Source organism: Polypterus senegalus, chromosome 18, assembly GCF_016835505.1.
Source record: "Polypterus senegalus isolate Bchr_013 chromosome 18, ASM1683550v1, whole genome shotgun sequence".
Taxonomy (NCBI): Eukaryota; Metazoa; Chordata; class Cladistia; order Polypteriformes; family Polypteridae; genus Polypterus; species Polypterus senegalus.
Genome location: NC_053171.1, coordinates 62,710,507 through 62,733,129, shown reverse-complemented (window position 1 = coordinate 62,733,129; position 22,623 = coordinate 62,710,507). Strand labels below are relative to the sequence as shown.

Here is a 22,623-nt window from a genome sequence, read left to right as displayed (position 1 = left end):
AAGTGGAGTTTTAGAGTGGAAATAATAGATCGTTGTTTGGAACACACGCATTTCATGTCTGTTCCGTTTCTACAGTAATCTGTGTCAACACATTGTTAAAACAGAAACTTTTTTTATATTCTAGTAGTAGATGACAAAATGTAGGCATAAACTATATAATGTATGAAGCCTGAAGTCCAAATAGCAAAGAAACATTTTCACAAGAATAACACAATTGCACTTTTATTCAAACATATAACTGCAGAAAGAAAAAGCCGCCTTAACATGCAACATTGACACCAGTTTACTGTAACTGACTCTGTGGTTCAATAGATACAGCCCCGCTTGAATCAAGGGTCACGGTTCGATCCTGCCTCTCCTTTTGAGAAGTAAACTGTTCTTAGTCTTACTGTTTTAGAATAAAAACATACATTTGATTTCAGTCTGTAACAGCCGGTGCAATTTATGATCTTTGTAAAGGTTAGCTTTTTTTTTATTCACTTTTCACTCTCTCAGTCGCGTTCAGAATCAATCCATACAACCCCATCTGACACGGCTGTTTTCACTAAAGACGCACTATAGCTCTGCAGTGTACCACGATGCATACTAACGCAAACCCCCGGTTCTGACACACAAACGCTGGCTGAAGCTGCCTTCTTCGATCTCACCGTCACTTGCTTTTCTTTTATTCAGTTTTATTGAGTGTTCCTGCCAGTCCCCGCATGTTGCTGTATGCTTTTTCTTTTGCACCCAGGACATGCAGAGGAAAGAATGGTAAAGACCAGTAACTTCGGCGCTATATGCAATCATCAGACACTCCCCATCTGCCCGTGTCGTTCAAACACAGGAACATATATTGGTGTAAAAGTATAACAAAAGTGCACTTTTATTCAAGTGCACTTTTTCCATCGCCTTTTCCTGTAAGAAGCAGTGTACACACTTCTCTCTATGCTGTGGTTTCTATTACACACCTGAAAGAAAGACAATATATGTGAAAATATAATCGCACTAATGCAATATTATTTGAAAACGAACAGCGTCAGATCGGGTGTGAATTTATGCAGGAACTGGAAATTCTCTGATGCGGACCTTCCCCCAGGGAAGAAAGTACAGTGTCAGGTGCTCATTCAGTGTAATAGAAACCATAGCACAGAGAGGTGTGTACACGGCAACAAGTACACGTCGTAAATGTAGGAAGGACGGTCCTTGGGTGTGTGGGAACTGTTAATATTTGAATGTGATGATTTTATATAGCACGGAATGAAAATCTTCACTTCTTGGCATTGCACCATGCAAGATGTCGTATCAATCGCCTACTGCCTACTACTTCGCTACTCTTGCTTTCTTTTTTCTTCGGTTATACAGGTAGTTTTGAATAAAAGTGCACTTGTTTTGTTTGCGAAATGAAGTGTCTGCGTGCACTTTTCGTGGCATTACACGTGTATTTTTTGAGCATGCCCGCTTGAGCAGTATAAAAGTATTGAAAAGTATAACAAAACAACGGGCAGATGGAGAGTGTCTGATGATTGCATATAGCGCTCTTTACTATTCTCTCCTCTGCGTGCCCTGGAGTACAAAAGAAACAGAATACAGACGCTATAGCTCTGTTGTACCACGATGCATACTAACGCCCCCACCCGGTTCTGACACACAGACGCTGGCGAAGCTGTCTTCTTCGTATCTCACCGTCACTTGATTTTCTTTTTATTCAGTTTTATTGAGTGTTCCTGCCAGTCCCCGCATGTTGCTGTATGCTGGATATGTTCATATGTATTGTCTCTTTCTTTCAGGTGTGTAATAGAAACCACAGCATAGAGAGAAGTGTGTACACTGCTTCTTACAGGAAAAGGCGATGGAAAAAGTGCACTTGAATAAAAGTGCACTTTTGTTATACTTTTACACCAATATATGTTCCTGTGTTTGAACGACACGGGCAGATGGGGAGTGTCTGATGATTGCATATAGCGCCCGAAGTTGGTCTTTACCATTCTTTCTTCTGCATGTCCTGGGTGCAAAAGAAAAGCATACAGCAACATGCGGGACTGGCAGGAACACTCAATAAAACTGAATAAAAAGAAAAGCAAGTGACGGTGAGATACGAAGAAGGCAGCTTCGCCAGCGCTTGTGTGTCAGAACCGGGGCGTAGTATGCATCGTGGTACACTGCAGAGCTATAGCGCGTCTTTAGTGAAAACAGCCGTGTCAGATGGGGTTGTATGGATTGATTCTGAACGCGACTGAGAGAGTGAAAAGTGAATAAAAAAAAAAAAAAGGCTAACCTTTACAAAGATCATAAATTGCACCGGCTGTTACAGACTGAAATCAAATGTATGTTTTTATTCTAAAACAGTAAGACTAAGAACAGTTTACTTCTCAAAAGGGAGGGGCGCAGGATCGAACCCGTGACCCCTTGATTCCCAAGCTGGGTCTGTATCTATTGAACCACGGAGTCAGTTATAGTAAACTGGTGTCAATGTCGCATGTTAAGGCGGCTTTTTCTTTCTGCAGTTATATGTTTGAATAAAAGTGCAATTGTGTTATTCTTGTGAAAATGTTTCTTTGCTATTTGGACTTCAGGCTTCATACATTATATAGTTTATGCCTACATTTTGTCATCTACTACTAGAATATAAAAAAGTTTCTGTTTTAACAATGTGTTGACACAGATTACTGTAGAAACGGAACAGACATGAAATGCGTGTGTTCCAAACAACGATCTATTATTTCCACTCTAAAACTCCACTTCACTCCCAGATACTCAATCAAGGCATGAGCTGAGAGAAGTTCGTGCACGTTCTAAATTGGTGGGGGGATGGAATAGCCGGCTTCTCTTTATCAGCACATTTAGAAGACAAAGGGCGCTGGTGGAGAGGTGTGAAGGGATTTAAGAAGCAGTTTAAGGTGGGACGGAATTACGAGTTTTTTCGTAGGCTCTGGTAATTCTAGTGTTAAACATCTGTATGTATCTCCGTAAGACCTTTTCACCTTTGCAAAAGTTTTGATCCGGTCATGAAGTTAATGGTTTACCAGAATTTGATTAATAGATTCCGTTGTAACTCGTAGATTTGATTAAACAGACGCAATCTGTTTTGGTCCGAGGTTAAGGGTCATCAACGTCCTGAGCCAAGGGGTGGGGGGCATCCATCAAATTGCCCTTGACAGGTTCCTGGGGAAAACAGATGGCAGGGCTAAAGGTCAACAAACAGCAGATGGGTGGGGGTGGGGACTTCCTGTCATCAATCAACAGGGGCCCAGATCAAGGTCATCAAAGGTCAACAAAACACCCGGTGGGTGGGGGAGGGGACTTCCGGAAAGGTCATCAAAGGTCAACAAACAACAGATGGTGGGTGGGGGCGGGACTTCCGGTCTTCAATTAAAAAGGTGGCGGGGTTTAATCTCATCAATCAAATTTGGATTAAATTTTGACAGAACCCACCAGACATATTACTACTATGCACTTTTTCTGGATTTTTGGTTGATATTCTGTCTCTATTAAAATTAAACTATCATAAAAGTCTGATACTGTTCCTTTCTTTGTAAGTGAGCAAACTTACAAATTCAACTGGGGATGAAATAATTATATCCCCCACTGCCAGCCTCTGCCACACTCAGTTAAGCACAGACATGGAGCAGGCAAAGTGCATGTAAGCAGGACAGGAAGAGAATCTAGATGAAAAGAAACTGAGCATCAAAGACTATGTACACTATTTCAAGAGGTGTGCCACTTATCCTATTGAAATGGATAGTTCATTCCATTTTTTGGTGTGAATCACACTCCTACCTAATTACTTTTCTATCTAAAATAACGGGTGGCTCTGAAAAAAAGTTAATCAAGGTCATTCAGCAATACAACCTTTATATAATGCATCTTTGTGAAACCACAGTGATAGTGAAATGGGCTGCAACTTTTGAAGATGATGGCTTCTTTAGGAAATTACACTGAAATGTGTAATGACAAATTATGCCAGCTTAATTGTGACACGATGATTAAATCAGGGCTATGCACAGCAGTATAACATAACTAGGTGAATAAGTAATACATCAGAATGAATTAAAAAAATTGCCACTTTTGCATGAAGGATAGAAAAACCTCTGATGTCACCAAGCCATCCACAGAGCCATGTTCTATTTGATCAATACGCACAAAACTGCTGTCAGTCAGATAGGATAAATTTATTAACATGACTAAAACACACAAAGAAAAAAATATAAATTGTATGTTCCCCAAACACAAAGAGTGTGCTACCTAAAATGGATTCCTGCAGCCAGTTCAAACAGCCAGAAAGCAATACTGAAGATGTTACTCCCAACTGAATCCTTAGTATTCACTGTTCTATAAAAGAATATTACCAACAGCATAGCTGCTACGAGCCGATTAATATTACAGCCTGGCTAATATGCACATTCAAAGAGAGCATGTGCACAAAACCAGTTTGATATTCAACAGTAAGAATGTTTAACTTGCATTTGCCTTTTTGAAGCTTTCTGCATCTTGCCTAAACAACAGAGTTCTGGGTCAGCATAAAGCCTAAAAAGTTTTCAGAACTCTCTGAAGATTGTCCATGTCTTTCTGGTATGCTTTTGCTACCCTCCTACAATTTTAATGTCATGGGAGAATGTCACAAATTTACTCAATATATCAGAACCGATGTTATTAATCTAAATGAGAAAAAGTAACGGTCTAAGGACATGCTTCTAAAGGAACTTCACTGATGAGCTCATCCCATTCTCTGCTTGCCTTTACTTTGTCTACAGCTGATTAACCAACCTGAACTCCAATTTTTAAGTTACTTTTGATGGCAGTATCTTCTAATTTCAAAATTAAAATTCAGTACCATTTATGAAAGTAATATGATTTTATTTTTTGCACCTATTCCATTTGCCTATTCAGAAAGGTCTAAGACTTTCAAAGCAACTGACTTGATGATAGAAAGTATGCAGATAATCTTAAAAGAAGAAAACAGAAACTCCAAATATACAAATTAAAAGGTCAGAAAAACTACACAGACCCTTCATAGTACCTAATGGTAGGTGGACTATAGCAAATCCATTTAACAAAGATATGAAAAACACAGGCTACTGACTATGTGCTTAAAAAATAATTTAATGTTTATATCCAATGAATGTATAATTAATAAAGAATACTTCCCATGTACAGAATGTACTTATGTTGTATATCAGGCATGTCAAACACGCTGCCCCTGGGCCCGCAACGGAAATCTGTGCAGCTCGCATGACAGATGCTAGTTAGCACTGAACTTGTACAAAATGATTACTATCGTTTGTGACTGAATCATTATGCATCTTCGGCATTACTTATTGACTTTTCTTACTTCTGCCTTCTGACAAAAGCAAGTTTTCGCATGCCATTACGGTACCGGAAACGTCATCTGCTAGTATAGCCACGAGCCTTGACCAAAGTTAATGAGCCGCAACGTCACAACTGAAGTGCTAGGCTGCAGCAGCGGGCAGCAGGGGTGGCCTTAGGCATGTGCAAACTGTGCACCTGCACAGGGCCGCCACGCCAATATATATTGAATATAAAACAGAAAGAGAAAATCACATAGCTGACGGCAATGTGGCCGAAAAACATTGCGTTTCCTGTTAATTAGTAGTATTATTTACTAATGTTGCTAGAGTCAGAGCAGTAAGCTATATGTAGTATTATAAAATTCTGCCGAAATGAAAATACCATGAGCCACCACTTGGGTTTCAAGTTACGGACACACGCATATAGAAGCGTGTCATGAGCACGAGGCGGCTATGCAGGATCTGCAACGGACGTGGCCATCCGCCAAGCATAAGATACAATATTGACATTGGCGGGCAAAGGGGCCACCGATTCTTTCTCTGCCCAGGGCCGCCACGAGCCTAGAGCCACCCCTGCTAGGCTACACTACTGGCTGGGCTGCTAAGACTGGCCACTGGGCAGAACTGACCATCACGAGTAGTAATAGCCCGCATATTTTCACGTTTTTTTGCTCTAGTTTTATGTAATTTTGTGCTAGTATTGTAACAAACAGTTAGTGCAGACTGCAGCTGAAGATCTGAAGTGGAAGCGAAAGGTTGGTGAGTTGTTTATTAACATATTTTAGTGATTTTGAGTTTGTAAAATAAGTGTAGGTCAGGTGGCTTTTTGCATATCGGCTTATTTTACAATATAAACTTTGAAGTAAACTTAGTAAAGTAAAATTTGATTTTTGGAGGATTTGTTTTCCAACTTGAATTACTGAGCAATGAATTCAGTGAGGGTTTTCGTGATTTCAGTTCACACGAACAGGACTTTGCGCTGTTCTCTTACAACAAATGCGCATGAGAATATCCAAATGGAATTGATTGAACTGCAGTCAGATTCTATTCTGAAGGCAAAATACAATGAAGTTGGTGTGCCAGGCTTGTATGCTTACCTGCCACCCTCGTATGTGCAGATCAGTAAGTTGGCATCGAGAGTACTGTCTTTGTGAGAAATTGTTTTCGTTAATGAAAGCTACCAAAACCCCACATCGTTCAAGACTTACTGTCGAGCACCTTTCATCCCTCATAAAAGTTGCAGCTGCACAAGATTTCAAGCCTGATATAGATGAACTGGTTACTAACAAGAGATGCCAAATGTCGGGACAAAAAGAAATAGATCTCACACTGTAAGACTCCTATATCAGCAATGAGTATAATATAATAATATAAGGACCTAGCTAAAAGGCTAAGACTCAAATTGCACGCTGTTGTACGGGGAGTGTATGGAAATAAATTGCCTTTCTTTAAACTTTAAGTGTTACATTTTTTAAAGTTTTCAGTATTGGAAAGAAAGCTACAGTAACTTTGTATACTATAGTATAATAGCATTTGTTACAGTGCGGCCCACTGACGCACGTATGGCAGTCGAAGCGGCCCACCAATGGTAGTAAGTTTGACATGCCTGTTGTATATAATAATAATAATACATTTTATTTATATAGCACCTTTCCCTTGCTCAATATAACCTTATTACTATTAGAGGTAGTACTAGGTGGAAAATCAGGAACAACCAATTCTTCCAATAGTTATTCCACTCAAACATTTTCGGCAGACACTGTTACATCTAGGCTTGGTTCCTGCTTTATACCCAGCACAACCAGGCTCCAGGCTTCTCTGACCTTAAATTACATTAAACCAGTATGAAAATTAATTGAAAACTGTATTTTACATAAACTCAAAAATGGAGAGATAATACAGTGCTTATAAAAAGTACTGACCTCTTTTGAGGTTTTCACATTTTATTGTTATGCAAAATTGAATCTTAGTGGATTTAATTTGGCTTTTTTGACAATGATCAACAGTTAAAGACTCTTTAATGTCAAAGTGAAAACATATCTCTGCAAAAATTTAAATTAATTACTACTACAAAAAACAAAATGATTGATTGCATATGCAGCCTGATAATTCAAGTCAGTATTTACTGTATGCTCCTTTGGTTTCCACGACAGCCTCGAGTCTGTGTGCAGATCTCACCCTATATCAGCTGTACACTTCTGCATTTTGTCATTTTTCTCCTTCTTCTATACAAAACAGATCAAGCACTGTCAGGTTGCATGGAGCTTACACATGAACAGCCTTTGTCAAGGCCAGTTACAAATTCTCAGTTGGATTAATATCTGTAGTCTGACTGCCATTCCAGGACATTCACATTGTTGTTTTCAAGCAATTTCTGTGTAGCTTTGGCTTGGGATTGTTGTCTTGATTGAAAACAAATTTTCTCCCAAGGTGCAGGTTTCTTGTGCACTCCATTATGTTTTCTTCCAGGATTTCCATCTATTTTGCTGAATTTATCCTTGGAATGGAGGATGTAATTATCTGCTCCACAAGGCTTTAGTTGCATTTTACAACATGAAAAAGGACAGTGACGTTATTCTAATTCCAGTTCACAAAGCAAATTATAGCTCATGCATCGAACATCAATTTCTGGGAAAAGATAACGGATCGCCTGTCCAGCAGATTACAATTTGTGAGGCACCATGACTGTGTGAACAATATTGTGAATACAACAAGGGACAGCCCTGTCTCCTTTTTGATTACCCTGTACACATTGGACTAAAAATACAACAGCAGGTCAGGTTACCTGCAGAAATTCTCTGATGGTTCTGCACTAATGGGATGTATTGATAAGGAGGATGAGACAATGTTTTCTGGAGCAAAGAGAATTATCTGTCACTTACCATTAGCAAAATTAAGGAACTGGTATTGACATTCACCACAAGTACCTGTGGGTCCACTTGAATGAGAGGCTAGTAGTCTCATAACAAAGAGGAAAACCACATAAGAAAAGAGCAGAGTACATTCTTTTTTTCTTAGGACACAATATTATTTCATGTGGGTAGCGACATCCTTTACATGTTCTGCAACCTTGTAATGGCCCGTGTGATTTTCTACACTCTGGTGTGATGAGGTCGTAATATCACTTTAAGAGAGGCTCACCAAATATCCAAGCTAATTAAGAAAGCAGGATCAATTGTGGGATGGACTCTGGACCTGCCCTTATGAAAAAGGCTGAACATTCTCTTTTTGACACACCCAACACAGAGGACTTTTAGCAAATGAGTTATTGAACAGACGTGACAAGAAATGGAACTGAGGCTAATTTATGCAATCGGCAAATATGTCTTTATGCTAGTTCACTGGGACTACTGTTATCCATAGTCAAATCAAATGTGTTCTTTTTAAATTCATGTGTGTATTTAAGGGAGTTGTTATTTATTTATAGATTTGGAAAAAGTTCTCTCTTTCTTTTTTTTTCTCACCCCCCAATTGCACTGCAGCAGGGTTTTACAATAATAATACCTTTATTCAACAATTCTTTCAAATACAAACCATTCCTATCCTGTTTCAACCTTAATATTTATCTTCTGATGTTAGATGGGCTCTCACCATCACTAACTATGAACTTTCTTGGTCAAAGTACGGGGTCTTCTTTTAAAATCCAAACTATCTACTGTTCTTCTAACACACCTGGACCGTGGCCTGGAAGCAGTTCCAGGCCTGAAAGAGCCTCTGGGGAACAGTGAAGCTATATCAATAGATCTATCTGAGAGGGTTGCCTGCCTGAACTACAATTCCCATTAAACCCAGTAAGAAACAAAAGTAAACCAGTTGGAGTAAAATGCCTCCATTCTGAGGTATGGGGAACATATTGTCACAAATGGTGTTTCTCTCCTGCCATTCTGTTATTTTGGCATCCTGTCAGGGAAAGACACCAGCAACCACCCTCCCCCTAAACCTCTATTACTATATTATATACATTTATGTATCTAAAGAACCTGATTATAGATTTGTTACAAAAAAGCAACCATTTTTTTATTCCCATTTGTTCTTTTTTTGAGAAATGCCATAGAACCAACCATGTTGCTAACTTCTACAGCAGTAACCACCATCTCCTTAAGTTTCTTTTTTTCCCTAAACGGTGTTACATACTTGTATACTTAGGAATGTGATCAAGACTAAATATTCGAACTGATTGGTCATTTCTGTGTCTCCAGTATACTTTTATGGGCTTTAGCCGTATCTGCTAAGAAGGTCTCACCCAATGATTAATAGCAGAGTATAATCTATCCCCATGTACTTTACTAACCATTAAAGTCTTCAGAGAAGCTCCTTTTTCTTTTACAGCCCCTGGCTCCTTAAACATTTGGCCTGTTTTGCTTCCAGCAGCTAGGTTACCAGAATCCATGTTATTTATTATGTTAAAGGCCACATCATTGTTTTCCACATTCTCAGGACAGGAGAGCTCAGTCACTTTGGCATCTAGCACACTTTCCTAGGAAAATTATAACAAAATGAACAAATATTAAATGACTGAACTGTTAGGTTAATTATTCTAAATACTTCAAACACCTACAAATCAAAACAAACTAAAAAAACTAAAAGAAAAATACATGAATTATGAAGAAAACATTACATCCCTTCTTTTTAAATATGGACAAAAATAGTCCAACAGGAAATTAATATAGACTATTTTTTTCAAAATTGCTTTGTTTTGGCATAGATCAGATGTGAAAATGACAAGCATTATCCAACTCCATCTCATCTTAGTAAGAACATGGCTGATTGCTCTCTGTGGCTGATAAGGATTATGATAATTCATCCATACATTTCCAGCAAGCATCATTATTTTAATTAATTAGCCACTAATAGCTATTAATTATTTGTACAATAAAATGCAATGTTTCTACAGTTCAGCAGACAGACATTGAACTCTCTTTTTTCTCTTGAAGATCCCAAAATGGCATCTGGACAATTTTTTTTTTTTACTGGGGTAATGCTACTTTGACAGGCTGAAGGAAATTGGAAACACAAGAATCACTGGGAAAGTTAGCATTAGAGAATTTCTAGCCAGCACCTATCTGTTTGACAATATAGATGTGTTATGTGAACATACAGAGTTCTGATGAAACACAGAAATCTGACTTTACTTTGTTATAAATATAATAAAGATATAATACTCAGATCTAACAGAACTGCTATTTTGTAGTTGTGCTCTATTTACAAGATAAAAAACTGGTTAATGTATAACTCAAAAATAAAAAAATCAGTAAAGGCAGATAACAACTGAACAATGTAAAAACAGGAGTTGTGGCCACTGATGACTTATCTTGGCTGCAGCAATTCTAACACAAAGTATTCCACTTTTATTTAGGTAGCTAATTTTGTATTATGCATAATTTAAACATAAAATGACTAACACATTGTACTACATTACTGAACTGCAATACATAATCTCAAAGCATAACAAAAATTAATACTATATCCTGTGATAGGTATTATGACATCCTAGTATAGTATCCCTTGCATTTATACCTTTTCTAGTATAGTTAGTCAGAAGGCTGAGCAAGTTCGAGTTAAATGGCAAATAAACATACTTGAAGGATGTGAGCTTAGAGCCAGTGCTTGGAAGTCAGTGTAAGACTTTGAGCAGCTATTTTTTTTCTTTTAGTATTTAGAATAAAAATTTAATTTGACAGTAATTTGAACACATCTCTATAGTGTCAAAACATCTGTAACTTTATTAGTTTGGTAATGCACTTTACTTCCTATACACTGGTATAGAATTTATGATGTGTTACAAACTTAAGAAACACAAATTAGGAGAGGACTACCAGTGAATAAGGTCATCCACTGATCCTTGCCAACAAGATAGTAACTGTTGATAACAAGGCAAACCAAATTCAGTTGTTAAAGGTTCTAGCGATTTCACTAAAGTGTATATTTTATTAGGTTTGGAATCTGGCTGTGTGATACTGGACAACACTGTAAAAATGTAACAACATTGAAAAACAATTTAATTGCGAGTTCTGAATTGCAATGAGATGTATTTTGATAAACACAGTTCACGTTTCTTTTACGGCTTACTTGAAGTTATTTGCACTGTTAAAGTGGCAATATTAACCCCCAATAAACCACACAATCAAATAACATACCATCCACTGCCAGTAAAGAGGCTCCAACTGTTTCCATTCTAGATAGCTCTCCAGAAGGACCATATCAGCATCAAGCTGTTTTGACATCTGAAAAACAGATTAAGAAATGCATGAATCTTGATTTGTGTGTATGTTATAGTTTACTGGAATAAACTTTAAATTTATGGACCAAATGTCAAACTGCTGAATATAACTCAATTCCCAACTCAAAAGGATAGTCTGTAAAACCAAAAATCCAAAAAACTATAGCCATTCAGATTTGGGTGTTTTGTGATGCAGCATAGGGTTAATGACGATGCCACAGAGTCATGGTGGGTATCTCAAATTGCAAAAAAGTCATCAATCCTTCACCCATAGAACCCTCAAATTTTGTGATTTCATAAAATGTTGTTACAAATTTCTATGTTTTTGAAAATTAGAGGTATGACCAGCTTTTGCATCACTCTGCCTATAAAAATGAAAAAAAAAAAACAAAACTCTATACATCTGTGTAGCTGCCAAAGTATAAGGCAAGATCAAGCACAGGTAAAACGCATGCCAAAAGAAATCTCTCAGTCCAAAAGTTAGTTTTTTAAGTATTTAGTGAAAGTTAAAAGCAGATAATCCACAAAAGAATAAAGCAAAAATAGTTACACACGTAGAATAAAAGGCAAAAAAAGGAAAAATGTATCTTCTATAAACTTAGCTTTTCTTGAGAAATTTTAGTTATTTTTGTACTTAAAAGTTCTTTACTTCTTTCAGTACTTAAAAGGTTCTTAATTTCTTCTTACAGTACTTAAATAAGCACTGTTTTCTTAGAGCTGTTTCACACACTCAAAAGGCCCATAGGCACGGTTTAAAACCTTATGCCTTCTACGCCTTACACATGGCAAGGCTGGTCACTAACTGAAGGATAATGTTTAGTCAAAACTATTAGAAATGGCAAGAATATACCAATACAATTCTACTTACAGGGGTTTTAGGAACCTCCCATAGATTATGCTTTGTCATCTAGTAAAATATTCATGAATCTTATAGAACTAGGAAAATGGCTCTTACAATCAGTCTTTTTGAATGAAGTATTATAAAAACAATTACAACATTTGCAAACAATTGATTTAGTTTATGTTGGTAATATTGCTGTCATGTGAGTTATTTTATTATTAAAACATAAAAAGTAGAAATCATTCTTTGTATTTTCGGCATTTTAAGAAATTAACGTAACATCTGAGATCATCAATTTAAAAATGAGCAATTTGCTTTATTTCTTGCAAAATATTCATCTAGAGGATGCGTTCCTGACCTTGCCTTCTGTCCAGTGCGGCTAGGACAAGCTGCAAAACGTCACAGCCGTGTACTGGATTATACAGGATTTGTGATGCATAGACAGATACATGAATCAAATATTACATATCCTCTTTAATAAAACCCCTGGGTGTGTCCAGGTGTCCGTGTGTGTGTGTCTTCTGGTGAAGTGCGCATGTGCGGGCCGCGCAGCACATTGCACAGTGCCCCGCCCATGTGCATGGCTCCGTGGACGCACACACACTGGAAGCCGGGCACACAGTGAATGGCCTAGCCGCTGCCGCGCAAGATAAGCAAATAAAGCACACACACTGGAAGCTAGGCACACAGTGAATGGCCTTGCCACGGCCGCGCATGATAAGAAATAAAGGACACCATTGCTAGGGAAAGTGCTGATTGGGTAGTCGCAGCCGTGCATATAAAATCCGTTGCTGGGGAGATGCCACACATACAATAATCAGCTGCACGCCAGCACAGATTAAAATACTTGCAGGGGAACTAAACAGTACTTGCTGGGGAGACGCCACGGGCACGATTATCAGCTACACGACACACATCATGTCACATCAGTTGCTGGGGACACTCTGCTGATTGCCCACTGTTGTAACAGAAAATTAAAGTCGTATTACAGACATCAAAGCCAGTATTACTGTCAGAGAAAATGACAGGAATTTTACGGAAATACAAACCAGTATTAATGCAAGAGAAAATTAATGACGCACAATACAGTGATGCATATTACAGCCACGTACAAGCCAGTATTACTGTAAGAGAAAATATCACGGACGTATCTACTAATAACATGCCACCCCAAAAAAAAGGACACATCAAGTAGGACAAAAGACACAGACAATCAAATCCTATATAAGCAACATCTCCTGCAAGAACCATGTTGTTACAATTTCTATGTTTTTCGAAAGGCTCTTTCGAAACGGCCTCTCTCTGTACGGAGCCGCCTGTTTTTAAAAGGCTGAGATAACATAACATTTTTGCTTTATAAACTCTCATTTGGACAAGACTCCAGGAGCTGACTGTAACAGTATTTTCATTCATTTCGCTAAATGTAATTATTTTAATACAGAATAGTAACCCAAAATCCGGGTAATTTTAGACGTGTGAGTAATATAATGAAATTATTTTTAAAAGTAACCCCACACCGCACAAGAGAGACAGATTCCACATGTGTTTAAGGATTTGCTGCGCCCAGTGATTTTTATTTTTTTGCTTAGCTCATTTCTATCACCTAGGAGCCTTTTGACAAAGGAAAACTCTGTAAATACACTTGTGCATTTAAACGGAGATTTATAAGAAAGCACAGAAGGCTATAGTGAGGTGTGCTGGTTTAACTAGAGGCAGGGGATATAAGTAGCACTTTTCTGCACCTCCGAAGTTCATCAAACTAAAATCATGTTTTTAAAATCAGCAGGTTTAGCTCATGCTAGTGACCTCATAAATTGGAGCCAATAGCTCAGTACGCTTGTATAGCTCACAAAATAGCAGAGCTAATTGCTCTTTCTGCTTAAACTAATGATCAAATATTCAGGTAATTCTTAATTAAATACTAAAGCGTTAGTGAACAAAAATACATGTTCAGTAGCCAAGTAAAATGACCGGATGCTTTAACATGAAAATAAAGCATCTTTGTAAAGGTCCGAATTTAAAACATTATAAGAAAAATCCTTGTTTCCAAAAGAGTTCTGCCCATTTTTCCAGCAGTTTTCTTGACCTTTGGAATCATCAGTGCCTTTCAGATCACATCCACCCCAAACATAGCATATAACTTAATTTCTGTACTCATTTTAAATGATAATAGCCAGTATAAAGTCCCTAAAGGAACTGGAAACATCAGAGATCTTCTACCATATATCTTTTCTTGCCAGCCCAAGTCATTCAGATTCTGCTTACAACACAAATGTACAATTATTTTTTCTCAAATGGCCAAATCTTTGGCCTGCTAATCATGAAAAAATAAATACATAAATAAATCAGATTGTATTCTCATTACACTTTATTTGCATATTTTATTATACCTACTTAACTTTTATCGACATTTATCTATCTCTATATTTATTTTTCTGTATCAGAATGTAGTTAATTTGCTTTGGGTTCATTAGATGTGTTTTTCATATTTTCGATTCTTGTTTTCTTTTTTTCACATCTTCGAGCCCCTTTTTGTTACTTCGCACCCCCTAGTGGGTTCAGCCCACAGTTTGAGAACCACTGTTGTAGGGTTTTATTTGTAAAACACTCTGCGGCATTCATTTAAAACAGCATTTTCATCAACAGGTTATAAACACTTTGGTACTCATGGGGCTTTGTATAATACAAAGTTTTAGAAATTCTGTGAATGTTTGGTAATAGCCTTCCATTTTACAGCAGTTATGAGCCCCTGAAAATAAGAACGGTTATAGGAGCCAATACACTACAGGGCTGATGATGATTAGGCTTTGGACACGTTAGGCCAATCAGGATGGAAAATGTTTTTAGTGAATAGTTACATCATATCTATTATATGCATCAGCACAAGGATTATAATTTTACTAAAACAGTGAGGGTTATTCTTTCTTTTTGTTAGTCCAGGTGACATAGGACAGCTGTCATTGAAAACTGCTTTTCCCCTCTGTTTGTGAAAAGCATCCTTGGTTTTAGGAGCATTCAGGGTCAAGGGGATGTAAGTTTGAACTGTGATTCCAAGTGTCTGCAAACTGCAAAAAAAGTCAAAGGACCAGGGTTTGTGCAGGGGTCATAGTCAGGGGCAGAGTTAAGCTAGACATTATTATTCCAAAATGAAGCATTGACTCGCCCCTATCACAAAGATAAGGCAGTAAAAACTAAAATTTACAAATACTAAGTTACAGAGGAGATTAAAAAACATTTTAAAACCGGATCAACAGGGGATCACCCCCAAGCTCACTGCACACTACAACAGAACCTACGTGTTCTGCGATATATTATCAGCTAAACTGTCATCTATGTAGGCAGTTCCACGGGGTTGCAAAGAGTTGGGGAAAACATTATTTAACATCTGCTAGTATGAGGCTAATTAACATTAGCCAATTATTGTTAGAATCTTACCTGGCACTAAAAGTGAGGCTTGTGTTCCTCCTGATTCAGGAAGAACATTAAATATTGGAGTTTAGAATATGAACTAGACTGGTGGTCTTGATGGTAAGGACTCAGGTAAGGCTCTCTCTCTCTCATTTCTCCTAGGGCACGAAGCAGAAAATTGCCGACAGTGGGGCAACTCGCGTTGAAATCGTAGTTGAAGAACTCCAGGCACTCGACGAACAGATTCAGAAACTCCTGTCCCGATGGAGATACCTTAGAGATCTGAAGGCTCGGCTGTTGGATAAACCGTCCTTGCCATCTGGAACCGGCGAAACATCAACCCCGCGTTGTGCCAACCTCACCCCCGCGTCTCGTAGGAGCGACGCCGCTGATGACCTCGGTGGATTTCAGCTATGCAAACGGAGGTTCAAGGCCAGTGCACCTCCATCAGCACAAGCGAGCATCCTATCTCAGAACCGGTTTGACCCTCTCCACGTCCCCAGTTCGCTTTCAGCCCCATGGGGTTATAATAGTGGTAGGTGATTCTATCGTTAGAAACCTTAATGTCGCATGCCCTTATGCAAAATCGTTTGTTTCTTGTTTTCAGTGCTCGTGTCCGAGATGTAATGAGACGTGCGCCAGCAGTCTACGAGAAACACATGGAGAGGGCAGTTGGAGCAATCGTCTTGCATGCCGGCATAAACGATATAAGGCACCGACAATCAGAAATCCTGAAGGCTGACTTTGCAGCTTTGATTAAAGACATGAAGGAGAGGACCCCATCGGCAAAGATCTTTGTTTTGGGTCCACTGCCTCTCATCAGACGATCCAACGAGTACTACAGTCGTCTGCTAGGATTGAACAACTGGCTACAGGGTTTCTGCAAGAAGAAGGATGTCGGTTTCATCAACAATTGGAATCTCTTTTTGGAAAGGCCGCGTCTCTTCAAGCGTGATGGCCTGCATCTGAACAGTTTCGGCGCCCGGGTCCTTTCCGAAAACATATCGAAGGTAATTCGTTTATCTTGACTATCTATCTCTGCTCTTAACCCCTTCCGAAATTATACTGTTGTGCCAGGACATGGTAAGTGTTTAATAGAATCTTCCGTTAAAGTGCACAACATTAATACTGTAATAAGCAATCTCAATGCACGTAGAAAATCTAGGAAATATGGCATAAACTCCAATAATCTAATGAAAATTACTATTTTAGAGGAACAATGTATTGTGAACTTGAACCCGGACACAGGCAGACAGACATCGTTGGTTCCACCACACGCTTGTTTATTTATAATTATTTTACAAATAGTGCTCACGTGCACCCCCAGTGCCTCTCGCACCGTTCCCCCAACTGTCCAGGCCTCACAAGTCCAATGCCTTTCTCCTGGCCGCTTCCCGTCCTCTCTCCAGCTCCGTCTTCTTCCACCCGACTCTCGCTTCTGACTGGAGGGAGGCGGCCCCTTAAATGAGAACCCGGATGGGCTCCAGCTGCTTCCGGCAATCAGTCCTAGCCACACCCCAGTGTGGCGGAAGTGCCGGCTGCGCACCCGGAAGCCGTCTGGGTGTCCCCTGTCGTCTTCTCCCCCAGCACTTCCTGGTGTGGCGGAAGGCACCTGGGCGCCGCCTGGCCCCCAATACAACCAGGGCGATTGCCCCCTCGCGGTCTGGAGGAGGCACAAGCCCTCCTCTGGTCCTCCTGGGCGACCACACGGGATATTCCGGCACTGGGGCGCCGCCTGGCGGTGGCCACAGGTCCCTACAGGGCTGGGCTTCCAAGCCCTGTACCCGAGGCCCCCAACGGACGCCCTCTCGCGGTCTGGAGGAGGCACAAGCCCTCCTCTGGTCCTCCTGGGCGTCCCGGCCGGGGACCACAGTATTAAAACTATAAAAACAGATCACAGATTAAACAAAAAATACGCACAGAGTGGCGCTAATAAAAATAATTTAGTTCCTATTCCAAATATCAATAACGCACATAGTATTCATCTCTGCACCTCCGAAACATTAAATATGGCACTATTGAATGTTAGAGCTTTAACTAACAAAACGTTTTTTATCAACGATCCTATTAGTGATAAAAAAATAGAAACGTGGCTTAGTTCAGACGGCGTGGCTGTTTTAATTGAATCTGCTCCTCCGGATTACAGTTTTACTTGTGCAGACCGCCAGGGGAAAAAGGGAGGCGGATTGGCTAACATTTATTTGAGCCGATTAAAATGTAAAGATATCAGTTTTGGTAAGTTCAAGTGCTTTGAGTATCTCGTCATTGTTGTTCATGGAGATTCTCAAGTTCTAGTATTATCCGTTGTAATGGATGGCCGGCCATTTATCCCGGCCAATACCCCCAAGCCGCCAGGTGGAGCCCTCCTTGCAGCGAGGAGGTCCCCAGAAGACCAGCAGGGCATCATGGACATTGGATTTTTTATGCAAAGCCCTGCTGGATGCCGTGGGGCCACAGGAGGGAGCTGCAGGGAGGACCGAGGGCTTCTTAGGTGCCCTGTGACCCGGAGGTTTGTCACAGGAAGAGCGGGACTTCGGGTTGAAGAAAGGGACTATTTACCCTGACCCGGAAGGGAAAAGGACTTGTGGACTATTGGGCAGAAACACTTCCGGGTCAGGGAGTATAAAAGGACTATGGGAACTCCCAGACAACGAGCTGAGCTGGGTGGAAGGGTGGCAACGCGTCTGGGAGCTGGAGGATTGGTTTATTGTATTGGAGATTTATTATATGAGTATTGTGGTAGAGAGTGTGCTTTGTGCACTGTGGAAGAAAAATAAAGTCAACATTTGGACTTTTACCTGTTGTCTGGAGTCGTGGACAGGGGTTCAAGGGAGCGAGAGTGCCCCCTATCGTTCACAGTGGCGTAGCCAGCAGGATACTCTAGCGTCGTTTGCAGAGGACCTGAATCAAAAATTTCTGTGGGAATCGATCCCTGAACAGACAACGGAGTCAGGAATTGCCACAGCATCGCCAAAACCCGAAAACGCCGAGTCCAAAATGGGAAAAAAGAAGGGCAAGCAAAGCGACAACGCCAGCGGAGTGCCGTAGGTGCAATGGCCGGCGCTTCGGGAGGAGTTAAGGAGAGGCCTTACAAGTCCGGAGAAACCTCCAGGAAGCAACGATCCCTCTAAGGTACGTGCCGGGAACAACTTTAAAAATCCTTTTATTGTTTCTCACCTTGTCCCGTGCATGTACCTTGGAGATGACCACCTGGAGGCTCCGAGGGGAAAAGGAGACTGCCCGAAGACGACGGCCTTCTCTTGTCAACGCCAGAGCACCTAGAAATCGACTTCCGCATGATGGCAGCCGACAAGGGACACAGTAGCAAACCCGGTGCATTCTGGGAAGGAGGAGCTCCGCGTCCTGCTGTTTGCACCTTCAAGCCCGAAGGAGCGGACTTGGTCTTTCGAAGGGAAGGGGAGGCGAGCGAGGCATCGCTCAACCCACAAGAAGGTAAGGAGGGTCGGGAAGTAGCTGATCGGGATGTCGCTAAAGTATTAAAGACAGACCGCAGTTTGCCGAAGAAGGCAACTCGACCCTCTGAGAACTCCAAGTCCCAGAAACCTCCGCGAGACCCGTCAGAGCACGTGCCTGAAGCGGGCGTGCTCATTGGCTCCCGGTCGGCAGGTAACACGAACAAGGAAGTGAGTGTTCTGCCGGTCGAAATGAATAATTATATAAACTTGCGGGAGCTCGAAAAATTAATCGAGCCCGTAGCAAGTGTCTTGCAGGTCCTGACGACCATTGAAAAGATCGTCGGGGATTTGGGAGCGGCAGCCAGAGAGCCGTTGGAGAAGGTGAGGGCCTACGTGCGGCGATTTGGTGAGGAGCCTCCCGTAATGAATGATCTTGATACAGGTAAGCGAGACCGTATCATATATAATAGAGGGACGCGGTGTGATTGGGCCCAGCGTTTAATAAGTAGCGGGTGCCAATACACGGCGTACCCTACAAGAGAGGCGGTACGTTAACGAGTGGTGGCGGAAGGGCTAATCGATCCGGGCAGCTAGACAGTGCTGACTCCGGGCGAGGCAGCCCTGAAGCGCCGCCGCCGGTAATTTGTAAATCAAGAGGGGTGCAGACAGTAAAGGGGCTCTCTTCTTGTAATAGAGAGACCCAGACTGTATATAAGCCCCAGATTAAACAGGAGGGCTCTAAGATAAAACGGGGGTCTCCTGACAAGAAAGGGAAAGAAGCAAAAAGAGAAAAAACACCAGTAGAGGCGGCAGGGGTTTCTCTCCCAGCAAAGGCGGACCTAACAGTTCCTTATTGTTTTCAGTCCCGTAGGGAAGAATACCAGGAGGACAGAGGCAGTGTTACGGTGCGAAGGTTGGGCCATATTTGGCGGAACTGTCCTTGGAGAGAGGGGGACAAGAGGTCAATTTGGAATAATATTCCCCCTAGGTTCTCCAGGGACCAAGATGTTCGTTTAATCAAGGCTCAACCAGGACGTCCTCTTGGAGGAAGACTTCCCTCTCGGGGCAGGCCGCTCCGAATAATAATTCGTCGCTGGGGGGGGGAATACTGTAATGGATGGCCAGCCATTAATCCCGGCCAATACCCCCAAGCCACCAGGTAGAGCCCTCCTTGCAGCGAGGAGGTCCCCAGAAGACCAGCAGGGCATCATGGACATTGGAGTTTTTATGCAAAGCCCTGCTGGATGCCGTGGGGCCACAGGAGGGAGCTGCAGGGAGGACCGAGGGCTTCTTAGGTGCCCTGTGACCCGGAGGTTTGTCACAGGAAGAGCGACGGACTTCCGGGTTGAAGAAAGGGACTATTTACCCTGACCCGGAAGGGAAAAGGACTTGTGGACTATTGGGCAGAAACACTTCCGGGTCAGGGAGTATAAAAGGACTATGGGAACTCCCAGACAACGAGCTGAGCTGGGTGGAAGGGTGGTAACGCGTCTGGGAGCTGGAGGATTGGTTTATTGTATTGGAGATTTATTATATGAGTATTGTGGTAGAGAGTGTGCTTTGTGCACTGTGGAAGAAAAATAAAGTCAACATTTGGACTTTTACCTGTTGTCTGGAGTCGTGGACAGGGGTTCAAGGGAGCGAGAGCGCCCCCTATCGTTCACACCGTGTATAGACCTCCTAAATATAACGTGTCTTTTTTTGAGGAATTCTCTGACTTAATGTCAATTTTAATTACTAACTATGACACACTCCTAATAGTTGGCGACTTTAATTTTCATATAGATAATCAGTGTGATCTAAAAGTAAAAGAATTTATGAACCTCCTGGATTCTTTTGATTTGAGACAGCTCGTAAATCAGCCTACACATAAAGCAGGTCATACGTTAGACTTAGTGATTACTAAAGGACTGAAAGTTGATATAAAACAGATCATTGATATTGGTCTATCAGACCATTTTCTTCTACTTTTTAATATAGAAATAATGATAAAAAACACTCATGAGAAGCATATTGTTAAAAAACGCTTCTTTGACTCGGCAGCAGCTTTAAAACTTACAAACATTCTAAGCAATCAGTCCGTTTATAGTGCCAGCTATAATAGTGAGGATAATGTAAATAGTAAGGTGGAAAGATTTAATACTAAAGTGAGAGCTGCTGTTGACATAGTTGCACCTGAAAAGACAGTGAAAAATCTTCTAGCATTGTTATACCATGGAAGACCCAAAGAGTGTCTGATTTAAAGAGAACATGCCGCAGAGCTGAGCGTCAATGGAGGAAGACTAAACTTACTATCCACCATGAAATATTAAAAGTCAAAATAACAGAATACAATAACACTGTCCGTCTTGAGAGACGCTGTTATTTCTCAAGATTATAAATAACAATGCTAGTAATCCCAGAGTCTTATTTTCTACAATTGATCACCTACTAAACCCAGGTAACTCAAAGGAATGCCTCCAAAGTTCTTCCAGTAAAACCTGTGAGGCTATCGCTGTATTTTCAATCAAAAATTAATGATATTAGAAATAACATAGTATATCCCTCCAACACTAAGGATCCTCCTAAACCCCAGCATCCTGTTATAAACAAATTAAACTCTTTCACTAGGATAGATTTACCTGATTTACAAAAATAATCTCTCAATTAAAACCTCCACCTCGTCCTTGATCCAATACCAACAAGGTTTTTCAAAGAAGTATCAGGCGTGCTAATTGATAATGTTCTGGACATAGTAAATTCGTCATTAGATACGGGGGTCTTCCCAGACTGTCTTAAGACTGCTGTAGTTAAACCCCTTCTTAAGAAACATAATCTTGACCCCTCGGCTCTTGAAAATTTTAGACCCATCTCTAACCTGCCTTTCTTAAGTAAAGTTCTAGAGAAGGCAGTCATTATGCAGTTAAATGACCACCTCAATAAACATGCTATTCTTGATAAATTTCAGTCGGGTTTTAGAACAAATCACAGCACAGAAACTGCACTCGTTAAAGTAGTAAATGATTTGCGAGTGAATGCAGACAGAGGCCATTTATCTGTTCTCATCCTCTTAGATCTGAGTGCTGCATTTGACACCATTGATCACAACATTCTTAGAAATCGCCTTAGTCAATGGGTGGGCCTCTCTGGCACGGTCTTAAATTGGTTTGAATCCTACCTGACAGGGAGAAAATTTTTGTTAGTTGTGGGAATTACAACTCGAAGACACATGATATCCAATATGGTGTTCCACAAGGCTCTATCCTGGGTCCGCTGTTCTTCTCAATCTACATGCTTCCGTTAGGTCAGATTATCTCAGGGCACAACGTGAGCTACCACAGCTATGCTGATGACACACAGCTGTACTTATCAATAGCACCTGATGACCCGATTCTATTGATTCACTAACACAATGTCTGACTTGTATCTCAGAATGGATGAATAGTAACTTTCTCAAGTTAAATAAAACTG

General features: G+C 40.7%; 1 protein-coding gene across 2 annotated transcripts in view; it reads right to left on the bottom strand.

Annotated features, from left to right (window-relative positions):
- Positions 1-22,623, bottom strand: part of tedc1 (tubulin epsilon and delta complex 1) — a 139,639-nt gene that overhangs the window by 14,847 nt on the left and 102,169 nt on the right. For both annotated transcript variants that reach the window (XM_039742173.1, XM_039742172.1), the window contains exons 6-7: positions 11,426-11,512; positions 9,580-9,765 (exon numbers count right to left, since the gene is read on the bottom strand). In XM_039742173.1, coding sequence (XP_039598107.1) covers positions 9,580-9,765; positions 11,426-11,512 — 273 coding nt within the window. The remainder of the gene's footprint in view (positions 1-9,579; positions 9,766-11,425; positions 11,513-22,623) is intronic.